This window comes from Hylobates moloch, unplaced genomic scaffold (assembly GCF_009828535.3).
Source record: "Hylobates moloch isolate HMO894 unplaced genomic scaffold, HMol_V3 SCAFFOLD_14, whole genome shotgun sequence".
Taxonomy (NCBI): domain Eukaryota; kingdom Metazoa; phylum Chordata; class Mammalia; order Primates; family Hylobatidae; genus Hylobates; species Hylobates moloch.
The window spans coordinates 11,671,275-11,684,154 of NW_026652289.1; the positions used below are offsets into that span (position 1 = coordinate 11,671,275).

Sequence of the window (12,880 nt, forward strand, 5' to 3'; positions counted from 1 at the left end):
CTTTACCATGATGAGATTATCTTACTGTCTGGGGTTGTCCAAACTTGAGCTCCAAGAAAACCCCTGTGTGGGGGGGGAAAAAAAATGTCCTCCTCCATTCAACAGTAGAGCAAAAGACCTGACCAATCATTTTGTCCACATCTTCATTTGAGGGAATCCTTCATGCCCATTTTATGAAACGTCTTTAGCTCTGACTAAAGAGGCAAGAAAATGCAAAGGAAAATACAAAGGAAGAGACTGTTAGAGTTTGAAGCAAACTGTTATTTTGCCTGAGTATATAAAATTAAAAGTGCTTTCAAGATGAGGTATTGAATTAGCTCAATAACTGCAAGCTCCTGGCGGGCGCGGTGGCTCACACCTGTAATCCCAGCACTTTGGGAGGCTGAGGCGGGCAGATCACAAGGTCAGGAGATTGAGACCATCCTGGCTAACACGGTGAAACCCCGTCTCTACTAAAAATACAAATAATTAGCCGGGCATGGTGGCACGCGCCTGTAGTCCCAGCTACTTGGGAGGCTGAGGCAGGAGACTCACTTGAACTTGGGAGGCGGAGGTCGCAGTGAGCCGAGATCATGCCACTGCACTCCAGCCTGGGCAACAGAGACAGACTCCCTCTCAGAAAAAAAAAGACCTGCAAGCTCCAGTGGAAGCTAGGTGTGCAGACTGACTTTCTTCTGCAATTTGCCATACCTTCCTTCTGCCACCTGGAAAAATCACTCTTAGTTGTGCAAATGGGAAGGCAACTGGGACAAATTCTATGCATACACAGACACACAACACGTAAGTCCAGGACTCCCTGGGTGTGTCATGACTATACCCCTGGTGCCTGGCACAATGCCTGGCGTATAGCAGGTGCTCAGTACGTATTTTTGAAATGGATAAATGAATGTAAACATTTCTCTCCATCTTAAGCCAAATGGGTAGGCTCATTACTATTAAAAGATTGCCAACCTCTGTCTCAGACCTATTGCAGAAGTGATGTCAAAGTAGCATTTTTATGGGTAGCATCTGCAATTCCCATATTTTATGGGTCAGCAGAGAGTTGTTCTGAGTATTTATTCCATGATGCTTGAAATCTGAAGTGTATCTGTGGGACTGGCACCGCTGTAAGAAAGCCCTTTATGAGGTCATCATCCCCCACTTGCCATCTCTCCCCAGATGCAGACGTGCAAGCTTTTAAAAACACTTGAGAAGCCACCATGCCTCGCTTTGCAAGCCCCCTTTTAAGAAACGTCATTATCAGAAGTCAATTTGATGGCATCAAGAGGAAGCAATGCCTCCAATATCTGAAAACCCTGAGAACACTGCAATATGATGGATTTAAGACCATATATTTTGGAGAAACCAATATCCCAGAAAGTCTCGTAACTGGGGAAGATATCAGTGATGGATATTTCATACAAACCCCAACTTGGTGTATTGTGCATGCTGCGGATAGTCAAGGATGGGTGCCTTGGAAATACCGGATGTTCCTAAGAGACGAACTGTGTATCAAACAAGAAAACAGCCTCTTCTCTGAGTTCTGTGATGTGGTGAGGAAGGCCTATGGAAAGTGTGTCATCGTGGTCAAAGAGAGAAGGCAGCAGGAAGAGCAGAGGCCAAAGGAAGACAGAGAGGCTGAGGGCCAGTTCTATATCCCTACAGTCATTAGCTTAGCAAGCATTGCGTGTTGCCCAGAGGTGGCCAAGTCCTGTGGCCATGAACTACTCTCTCTGCCTTCCCCTTGTAATTATCTGAACCCTTTAGACTCAGCCTGGTCTTCTCTGAAATGGTTTATCATCAATAACAGAAACAAGTTTTGTTTGCAGTCCACTGACAGTGTCTATTCTTACCAATGTATACTTTTCAGCAATTTAATTAGCAAAGGAATTGAAAGGATAAACCCAAGCAAGTGGAGAACATTAACTAGCAAAGTACGGAGATGGGAAAACTACTATCTTGGGAAATTTTCTTAAGGGCGATTCCTCCAACAAGCAGTGAGGCTGCTACATGTCTGGTCTTTACCATGAACTCTGTTGAGATGGATTCCACACCACTGCAGCCAAAGATACTTCAACAGTGACCTCACAGGGGTGCTGCGAGAACTGAGTAGCTCCTAAGGATGTTGGCAAAGCGCTTTGAGTTTGCTAGAAGTTTCATTAAAATTTGTTGGTAAGTTAGGGGTCTCGACTCTTGTCTTGTGAAGGCACTTTGAGGGCTTTTTCAAGGGGAGGACTAGCTCTAAGCCAGCCCAAAGGTGGATGGCAGTAAGCAGGTATGAGCAGGCTGCAAGGTTGTGTGGTCAAAATTTAGGTCTGAGAAAAAAAGAGAACCAGTGTGCAGTCATCCCCCAAAAAGCCCAAATTAAATAGTGTGCCAACCAGTTTCCGCCCACCAAAGTAATCCACAGGGATCCAGCTTGTCATGGGCGAGATATTGTCCAGATGGTCACCAAGCAAGACTCCCTCCTCCCGATTGTCCTTCCTTCCTTGTCGGCAAAGTGGTGGGGGATGAGTGAGAGGCAGCCGCGGAGGGGAAACTCCATCCGGACCCTCCAAGGGGAGTAAGTGGTCCCAGTTAGGACCTGAAAAGTTATGACAGTGGTGGGTTCAAGTGGGCTATGGTGGGCAAAGGGGTGGCACGCATGGGGGTCTGCAGAGACCACTTATCCAGCCAATCTCCCCGCCAACTCCAGGAATCCCAGCAGGTCATTAGACTGTGCTGTGGATTTTCATCTCGAGACCCTGTAGATGAGCCACTTGCAGCTGGGACAACACCTCCCTGTTGAGGTTTGGGGCTGCTGCCAATGTCCGTTGTAAGAATTTGTGGTTGTCTTTTTCATTTTTATAGAAAAAGGCTTGACCCCTATTAAACATATCATAAAATTCACTGTTGGTTATATATATTCAGACAGTCATTTTAGAGGTAATCATTCTGAGGTGTGTAAAAAGAATAATTTATGGCTGGGCACAATGGCTCACACTTTAATCCCAGCACTTTGGGAGGCTGAGGCAGGAGGACTGCTTGAGGTCACGAGTTCAAGACCAGCCTGGGCAACATAGCAAGACCTCATCTCTACAGAAATATTTAAAAATAGCTGAGCTGAGTGGCATACATCTATAGTCCTAGCTACTTGGGAGGCTGAGGGAGGAGGGCCACTTGAGCCAGAAGTTTGAGACTACAGTGAGCTATGGTTGTCCACTGCACTCCAGCCTGGGTGACAAGGTGAAACCCTTTCTCTAAAAGAAAAAAAGAAAAAAAACTTGTAAACTTAAATGGGATGTTGATAGACGTGGTGGGTGGTGGGGCACCCACTCAATTCACTCAATTCTGCATGAATCTAAACAATGGCTCTAAAAAATAAGGTCTTTGAAAAAAAACAATTTATGAACATTTCTGGATTGGGCACAGTGGCTTATGCCTGTAATTCCAGCAATTTGGGAGGCCAAGGTGAAAGGATTGCTTGAGCTCAGAAGTTCGAGGCCAGCAACATGGCGAAACCTTGCCTCTACAAAAAATAACAAAATTCGCTGGGCACGGTGGCACAAACCTATGTTCCCAGCTGCTCGGGAGACTGAGGTGGGAGAATCACTTGAGCCCTGGGAGGCGGAGGTTGCATTGAGCAGAGATCGCGCCATTGCACTCCAACCTGGGTAACAGAGTCACACTCTGTCTCAAAAAGAAAAGAAAAGAGAGAAAGAAAGAAAAAATTTCTACCCAGAATTTCCTGACAGCCAAGTGCAGAAAGCATCCCATCGTTTGCTTACCTTCTTTCCCTCCTGAACCTCCCTGTATTATTCAGAAAGACTTTGTCAGATGAAAGCGAATGTTCAGTGCTTTTCAGCAACTAAGGGGTGGATTTCTCAGCATTTTGTCATGGTTACAAAGGGAATCCTGGTAACATTTTTCCTGGAGATAATTAAACCTCAAACAGCTGACCACTCAGAACTATAAAGTTTCCACTGTTGCAGGCCTCACTTGACAGACAACAGTGCTGTATTAGTTTGTCCTGGCTGTTGAAACAAATTACCACAGGCTTGGTGGTTTAAAACAACAGAAATTAAGCCAGATGTAGTGGCTGTGGTTGCAGCTGCTCAGGAGGCTGAGGCAGGAGGATTGCTTGAGCCTAGGAGTTTGAGGCTACAGTGAGCTCTGATCGCACCACTGCACGCCAGCCTGGGTGACAGAGTGAGACCCTGTCTCAAAAAGAAAGACAGAGGGAGAAGGGAGAAAGGAGGGGGGCGAAGGAGAAGAGGGAGGGGAGAGAGAGAGAGAGAGAAAGAATAAAGAGAGAAGGAAGGGAGGGGGGGGGGGAAGGGGGGGGGGAAGGGGAAGGGGAAGGGGAAGGGGGACGGGAAGGGAAAGAGGCCAGGCACCGTGGCTCAGTGGCTCATGCCTATAATCCCAGCACTTTGGGAGCCCGAGGTTGGAGGAGCACTTGAGGTCAGGAGTTGGAGACCTGCCTGGCCAACATGGTGAAACTCCATCTCTACTAAAAATACAAAAATTCATTGGGCGTGGTGGTGGGTGCCTGTAATCCCAGCTCTTGGGAGGCTGAGGAAGGAGAATCACTTGAACCTGGGAGGCAGAGGTTGTAGTGAACCGAGATCACACCACCACATTCCTGCCCGGGCAACAGAGCAAGACTCCATCTCCAAAAAAACAAAAAAAAAGAGAAAGAAAGAGAAAGAGAGAAAAGAAAAAGGATAGGACAGGACAGGACAGGACAGACAAGACAGCCAAAGGCAAGCTGTTGGCAGGGCAGCACTCTCTCCAGAGGCTCCAGGGAGGACCTGTTTCTTGACTCTTCCAGCTTCTGGTAGCCACCGGCATTCCTGGGCTTGTGGCCACACCACTTTCTCATCCTGTGTCAAATCTCCCTCTGCCTCCCTCTTACAAGGACACCTGAGATTGCATTTAGGGCCCACCTGAGTAATCTAAAGCCATCTTCACGTCTCAAAATCCTTAACTTCGTCACATAGGCAGACCTTTTTCCATCCAAAGCAACATTCACAGGTTCCAGGGAACAGGACGTTGATACCTTTGGTGGCCACTATTCAGCCAGCCACAGGTGCTAAAGGAAGTCTTGCTCTGTCAGTAGAAACATTGCATTTCTCATTGGCAATTAACCTGGTGAAATAACTCCTATTGTGTAGTATATTTGTGAGGTCTTTTTCCCTCGGGATTTCATGTACGTTTTAGGATTTAAGTTCCTTGAGAGCAAACCATGGTACTCAAACTTCCTTGGTCACTTCAATGTGCTGTCATTGTGCAGGCCCACGTGTGGGTGGCCTGAGTTTTGGGAGATGAGTGGGTTTTGCCCTACATTCCGTTTATTCCATGTCTCTGGGGTTCTGGAATAATAGGCACCAACAGCTACACGTGCTGGGCACAGTGGCTCACTCCTGTAATCCCAGCAATTTGGGAGGCCGAGGTGGGCGGATCATTTGAGGTAAGGAGTTCGAGACCAGCCGATCTCTTTAAAATAAAATTAGGCAGGCTGATGGCAGGCACCTGTAATCAACTCAGGACCAAGGAAGGAGAATCATTGAACCGGAGGTAAAATGGATGTGAAAAACCGAGGCCCAGAGAGATTCAACCCAGAATTCATGCTCAGAGCCATTATTCATGCTGCCTTGCCACTAATGCATAGCTATTATAATTTAATTATCTTAATCCTGTCAGTTGTTTTACAGATGAGGAAACTGAGGCACTGGCAAGACACTAGGGCCAAGAGATTCTGAAGCCCATGCTCCTCACCACCGTGCTTAGCTCAGTTATTGAAGCTGAGCTTTTCCTTTTTCACCCCCATCATTTCTATGTCGCAAGGCTCACCTCTGACCTCAGATGAGACACCAGCCACTAAAATGGCCAACTCCCCTGGACACCAAAAAATTTTATTTCAACATAAAATTAAAGAGGAGACAGAATATCTTTTAAAGACACATTATTTTACAGCGATAAAAAAGGAATGTTTTTAGGTTATCAGCTAAAGATAAACCAACAGGAGCTATTTTTGTTTGAAAACTAAAGCAATTTAATAAAACAGATTTAGAGTTCTATTCCTTTGAGGCCTTGTAAAAATTATTAGAAAAGAGAAAAGAAGGATCAAAAGGACTACCCTTTAATGTGCAATTTGGTTACATAAGATTGTATTCATAATTAAGAAATGTTGCTTTATACTAAACCTGAAAACTTCCCATAGAAAGTAACAGAAAGTTCACCAGGCTTTTGGAATTGGATGGACCTAGTTGGAATCTTGAGTTTCTAGCTTCGTAGCTATATGTTCTGAATAAGTTGCTTTACTTCCTTGAAGTTCAGTCAACTCCTTAATAAAATACAGTGGGACTTTAAAATCATATAACCTGCCCGGGCACAGTGGCTCACACCTGTAATCCCAACACTTTAGGAGGCCAAGGTGGGCGGATCACTTGAGGTTGGGAGTTCGAGACCAGCCTGGCCAACATGGCAAAAACCCATCTCTACTAAAAATACAAAAATTAGCCTGGCATGGTGGCACATGCCTGTAATCCCAGCTACTCAGGAGTCTGAGGCAGAAGAATCGCTTGAACCTGGGAGGCGGAGGTTGCAGTGAGCCGAGATTATGCCACTGTACTCCAGCCTGGGTGACAGAGCAAGACTCCATCTCAAACAAACAAACAAACAAAATCACATAATCTGAGCTAAGCCACTGCATTGTTTCTGGCACCCACTGAGTGAGTGGTCCATGGTAAGGTCGAAGCAAATGTGTCCACAAGTAGACCTGCCATCACTGATCTCATTTCCTTTTCACTCTTTGAGAAAAACTTTTGTTCCTTTTTATCGCTGGCGTCTAATGAGGGTAGACACATCTTGAGATACTTTGATCAGAGGAAACTTTGTTCTCTGGCATTTCCTTTAAGAACATCTGCAATATCTGCAATTGGTTAGGGAATTAATAATAAGAAGAGGTTTCTTCTGGTGGGGGTGGGACAGGACGGCTGGTGAGGACAGCCCACAGTTTCTCTGGGAGCAGCCATATTTAGAGCACTGTATTTAGTTAAGAGCGGGTGACCACACGCAGCCATGCAGGGCTGAGCCACGTATCGCTAGACATGTCCGCTAGAAGAGAGTTCCTGATGTTGGTGGCGCTATTCTCCTTCTGAGTGGTTGGCTGATGCAACATCCCAGCCTCTCTGGCCTTCCCCATCACTAACACCCACAGCCCCTCTCCCTCCCACGGATCAAGGTGGCTTCCAAGGTGGGGGTGTATTAGGAAATGGTGCTGCCCCTACAAGGACCTAAGAGGTAAATTAGCAGATGGGGTTTGTTGGCCATTGGCTCAATCCAATTGGGTTGGATGGAGCCCCTGCCTGGCCAACTGGTGGCTGAGTTGCCCACCCAGGCAGTCTACACTCCTTCCATTTGTGATTGTCCTGCCACATGGAAACCATCTTTACATGCTTGACCTCATTCAGTTCAGACAAACACTGTACAGTAGGCAGGGCAGTGATCATTGAGCTCATTTCACAAAAGCCAGGCTAGGGTGGTGACCGACTCACCTAGCCACGTACCTAACAGTAGTAACAGGAGGGTCAGGACCAGAATCCAAGTCTTCCTATCAGGAAGTCCTTGCACCCATCTCTAACTGGCTCCATGTGTCAGCTAAAACAGGTGAACCATGAGTAGACCACAGAGATGCCAAGAAAATAGAAGCTACCCCACCACCTACACCAAAAATAAGAAGTATCAAGGTGTCAGTTCAGGGGTGAAATGATGGATCCATGGTCATTGACAGCCCAGGATCCTATCTTTTCACTCCATTGTCCTAGATTTGGTTCAGGTCTCAAAGTCACCTCTTAGTCCAAAGTGGCTGCAGAACAAGCCATTGCTTTAGTATTCCAGGCAGCCAAAAAGGAGAAAAGGAGGAAGAGGGGCCCATCCTGTCCCTTTTAAAGATCCTTCTGGGAAGTCCCACACTACACTTCCACTTAAATCTGATTGGCCAGACTTGGTTGCGAGAGAAGGTGGGAAATGTAGTCCTTTATTTTGAGTGACCATACGGCCAGGTAAAAGTCAGGGTTCTATTACTAGGGAGAAGGGGAGAAGGAACACTGAGGAAGGCAGCTAATGGTCTTGGCCATACTCCCTGCTCCCTTTCCTCTGGTGTTACCAGTCATCCACTCATCAAATACTGGAGCACCTTCTGTGTGCCTGGCTGGGTGTGTCAGGGCCAGGGGTACCAAGGAAAACAAGCCTGGACCCTCAAGGTCCAGGTCTGGTGTGGAGGTGGGGGCCACCTCCCACTCAGTGAGATGTTGGAGGTTTGCATAGTGAGAGCTCAGAGTCCAGGGCCTGGCGCTGAAGAGCTGTGGGCAGGGTTGCAGGAAGAGCTGAAACTGAAGTGGAGGACAGAAAGAAGAATGGGGATTTCACCACGGAGAGAAAAGGAGGAAAAGAGGAAGGCCCACCCAGGCAGAAGCGCAAGTGGACCAAGCCTACCACTGACCCAGCATTAAACAAAAATTATGGGAGGCTATTGTTTTGGACTGAGATCCTGCACTAGGCCCCAACAGACCAGACCAAACCAAACCAAAATGGAGTCACTCATGCTAAGAGCCCTATAAATCAATCCAAAACTTTAATAAGGAAGCAGGTAGGTCCCCAAACAGATCAGTTTTTCCTGAAAACAGGAGCTTCCAGTCTACCTGAGTCAGCATGATTAGGAGGTCCTGAAGTAACCTGATGTTAACCAATCAGCTTCTTTTCTATTCTTCTGTTTCCTTGTCCCCACCTTACAAAGCCCACTGTTCTGCCATTGTCCGGTGGGAGCTCTTGCTCTGTTTTATAGAAGGGAGGCTGCCCCATTCATGAATCAAGAATAAAAGACAATGAGGTCTATGACTAAATTTGTAGTTTTGTCTGTTGACATTGGGCACGGGGTGTGTCTGTGAGTGACGTGTGTGTGTGTGTGTGTGTGTCCGTGAAAGCCACCTGTGTGTTGAGTGGAGAGTAGGTCACAGGATGGGAAATGCAAACAGAATGAACAGAAGAATGGAAGTGTAGATAGGAACAGGGTGGAAAAAGACACAACAAGCAATGCTGGCCTCTGTCACCATCGTGTCACTGACGCTGATGTCTTGAAGACATTATGTCCCAGACTTCGAAGTACAAAAACTCTCGCTTTACTTTACTTGGCTCAGACTCGACAGCACAGCTGTGAAAAGTCCAGTCTCACAGTGAGACCACGAGGGCTGGTTCCTGTCTCTGCCTCCCACCAGCTGGGGGACCTTAGGCAGGGACTCTCTGCCTCAGTTTCCTTATCTGCGAAAAGGGGACAATGATACCGTTACCCTCTGTGGAGGCAGCTGTGAGCTCTTGGGGAGTAAGAGCTGAAGGATTTGCTGCCGCGTGTGCGCTGTCTCCTGCCCCTCCTCCCACCTCTCCTGCTGGCTCCTTCCCAGGCCGGGCTCCTGCTGCCTCTCCCTCTGCCCATCCTTTACAGTGTAGGTCTCAAAAGAAGGGTCAAGAATCGCCTGGGGATGTTCGTATCACAAATTCCTGGTCCTTCTCCTGCAGGTTCTGATGCAGTTGACCTGGAATCCAGCCCAGGAGTTTGCATTTTATTTTTATTTTTATTTTTTAGGGTTTTTGTTTTTGTTTGTTTTGTTTTGTTTTTTGACACAGAGTCTCACTTTTTTACCCAGGCTGGAGTGCAGTGGTGCAATGTCTGCTCACTGCAACCTCCGCCTCCTGGGTTCAAGTGATTCTCCTGCCTCTCAGCCTCCTGAGTAGCTGGGATTACAGGCACCCACCACCACGCCCAGATAATTTTTGGTTTTCTTTTAGTAGAGACAGGGTTTCACCATGTTGGCCAGGCTGGTCTCAAACTCCTGACCTCAAGTGATCCTCCTGCCTCGGCCTCCCAAAGTGCTAGGATTACAGGCATGAGCCACCGTGCCAGGCCAGTGTCTGCATTTTAAATGGCCTCTCCTGCTTACTCATGTTTGAGAACCCATCCTCCCTTCTCTTCTCCTTCTAGACCCCACCGTCCATCCTCTGGCTTCACTCTGACACAGATGAGACCTGCGTGGGGGAGTTCCCTCACGGTGTGATGGTGCGTGTGTTTCCGGCAGTGGGGCAGGGGCTCTCCAACGTCAGGCCTGGGTCCCTGCCATCTCCGCCTGTGGGGCCTGGCACAGAGCAGGGCACTAAGCAAAACTCCAGGAACATTTGTGTAATCAACTTGGGGTGAGGTGGAGAACTCTAAAGATCCAGGCATCTGGAAGTCTTCGGGAATGAGACACTGACAGCTACGTTTCCCTATAGACAGAATTTGAAGAAAGCTTGGGCAGAGGCAACCCTTTTGAAAGAATCCCAGACTCTTTGAATTATTTGGTTTCTGAGATTCCTCACGTATGTCTGTGTTATGTATGTACTTGTTAAGCAGACTGTGTGAAACGGCTGAACCTATTCTTCATGCCTGAGGTCATCACCATGAACATAACATCATCACGTGTGGCATCCCATGTGGGATGCTGTGGCTGCTGCAGTGTCTGGCGCATGAAGAGCACACGGTGAGTTCTCAAGTCTGCTTCTCAAAGACTATCCCTCTTGCTCAAAGGTATTTCTGCTGCTGACAGCCTTTCCTCCTTTCTGTTTCTAATAAGTTGTAAGCTTGAAAACCAAACAAATGTGTTGCGAATGTGTGAATGTGTGTAATAGATCAAGCAGGATGTGCATGAGGGACTCTAGGGCTCTCGGTGGGTGGAGAATGTGGATGTCGGCTTCTGGCCTTTGCAACGCATTTCAGGTCCTTTGTGTTTGTTCTGGGTCATGGTCCAGCGGGTTGTGGGATCGCTGTGGTCCAGGTGGGGTCCTGCTAGTGGGCTTTACCAGTCTCTACAACCAGCGGTGCGTGCATCTAACCAATAATTTAACATCAAACTACACATCTATCAACTTCATGTACCTAAGGAGTGGAATGATAGCAAGAACTCCGCCTTGAAAACCCCTAACCTCTGAGCCTTCAGAGAGACCGATTTGAATAAGAACTCCATCTCCTGCATGGCCTGCCTTACTGAAATTAAACTCTTTCTTTATTGAAACAAACAAACAAAAAAACCCAAAACATAAAAAACGAACAAAATCCCTTCAATTAGTGATTAATCATCTCCCCCTAGTGGTAGAAAGGTGTATAGGAAAAGTAACCAAGCAAAAACAAAACTCCCAAATACTCTTCAGAAAAAACCTACACCCAGCCTGGACAGTACAGCGTGACCCTTGTCTCTGCTAAAAATAAACAAATTAGCAGGGCCTAGTCCCAGCTACTCGGGAGGCTGAGGTGGGAAGATCGCTTGAGCCCAGGAGTTCAAGGCTGCAATGAGCTATGATTGTACCATTGCACTCCAACCTGGGGGACACAGCACGTCCTCATCTCTAAAAAAACAAAAACAAAAAACAGAAAAGCCATGGGCACCGTTGGGATGATAAGTGGTTTAATCCAGTCCTTATGTCATCTTCTACCTAATTTTCCAAGACGGCCAAATCTTCCACAAATTCCAAAGTGTAGCTTTAAATCCTAAAGCCTAGAAAAGCGCTTGTGTTTAGCACATGAGTGTCTACTGGTCAGCAGATCCCCCGCCTTGGACTTATGAGGCACACAGGTGGGTGGGCATGAGGGAGGAAGTGGTGCCAAGGTAGTAGGTCTGATGCCAGGCAAGACAGGAGCAGGTGATGCCCTACACCTGCAGGGTGGGCAGCAGAGAGGCCAGGCCCCTGGGGCAGGAACATGGGCCAGGGTGGGTGGGGTAACCTGCCAGGGTGCAGGGAGGCCCTGACAAAGGGAGGATGGTAGGCCACGGGCCAGGGTCAGTTCTAGGCCCCACCTGAGCATGTCACGGAAGCTTGGGGATAGCAGAAATCCAAGGGCATCCCACCTCTGCTGTAGTCTCCCATTCATGTTCTAACAGGACCCCAGGCCGCAGCACGATTAGGCAGAATAAAGTCACCAGGGCTCCTGGCAAAGGCTGGAGAGGCCTCCTTCAGAGAGAATGAGGTCTGGGCTTACGTGGAAGTCCACTTCGACTATGGTGAGCACTGCAGCTTATAGGGCCAGGGTCTGTCTGTCCTCAGAACTTTGTAAATTCTTTCCTGCTTTCTAAATTGCGCTGAACAGCATCCAGCAAGCACAGTGCAACTTAAGATGTCAACTCCCGACTCCCCACATGGAAAACGCAATGTTTGACACAAACTGGGCCAGGACGGGGAGACGTTTACTAACACACACTCCTGCAAGTTTCCCATGCAGCCGTCAGCCACCAGACCAAACACTCCGCCCTGCTTCTGGTGCCGGCTGCTGCTGCCTCACTCCCCATCCACTCTGGGGTCTTGTGAGAAGTGGGAGAGCATGAGCTCTTGTCACAGGGATCTGCGTGTGTTAGGTGCTGAGTAAAACATCTTCCCATCCTTCCTGCCCTCGGTTCCAGTGACTCCTAGGGTGCCCTGCTCTTCATCTCTCATCAGCAAATCCCAAGGAGCAAACAGGTGAGGAGAGGACAAAACACACCCTAGGGCTCCCATGATTCCTCCCTGCGAGGACCCTCATGGTTAACACAGGAGTCAGCTTCCCTGGACGCACACAGCCTCCCTCCACCCCAACGATGAAAACACTCTAAAACACTCTCACAGGGGTGTAACACCTGTAGGAGGAAAAGACGAGAAAGGAGGGTACGGGAGGGCAGCCTATGAGGGGGTCTGGGGTCGGGGGTAGCTGGCCGAGGCACCCAGTGCTGGGGACCCCACTCCCACACAGATTTTTCTGCACCACGTTGTCCTCTGTGGAAGCCTCTCACCTGGGACCCCCCAGCTTGAGATGGTGGAGGAGGTGTAGGTTTACAAAAACCCTCCCTTTACAACATGG

General features: G+C 48.0%; 2 protein-coding genes across 3 annotated transcripts; one reads left to right on the plus strand and one right to left on the minus strand.

The window, feature by feature from the left end:
* The first annotated feature begins 591 nt into the window (after positions 1-591).
* CUNH21orf140 (chromosome unknown C21orf140 homolog) lies at positions 592-5,856 on the plus strand. 2 transcript variants are annotated; one of them, XR_009209687.1, is made up of 3 exons: positions 592-780; positions 1,159-2,151; positions 5,665-5,856. XR_009209687.1 is itself a non-coding variant. In XM_058427570.1 (2 exons), the coding sequence occupies exon 2, from the start codon at positions 1,200-1,202 to the stop codon at positions 1,953-1,955; it is 756 nt and encodes a 251-aa protein (XP_058283553.1). In that variant the 5' UTR covers positions 592-780; positions 1,159-1,199; the 3' UTR covers positions 1,956-2,159. The 2 variants fall into 2 exon arrangements, 1 of the variants encoding a protein (XP_058283553.1); XM_058427570.1 differs by lacking the exon at positions 5,665-5,856 and having other exon boundaries at positions 1,159-2,159.
* Positions 2,289-4,843, minus strand: LOC131381099 (small integral membrane protein 11B-like). The gene is given in 3 exon segments (XM_058427187.1): positions 2,289-2,294; positions 2,375-2,597; positions 4,773-4,843. Coding segments are annotated over 3 exon segments (300 nt in total).
* Positions 5,857-12,880: the final 7,024 nt, after the last annotated feature.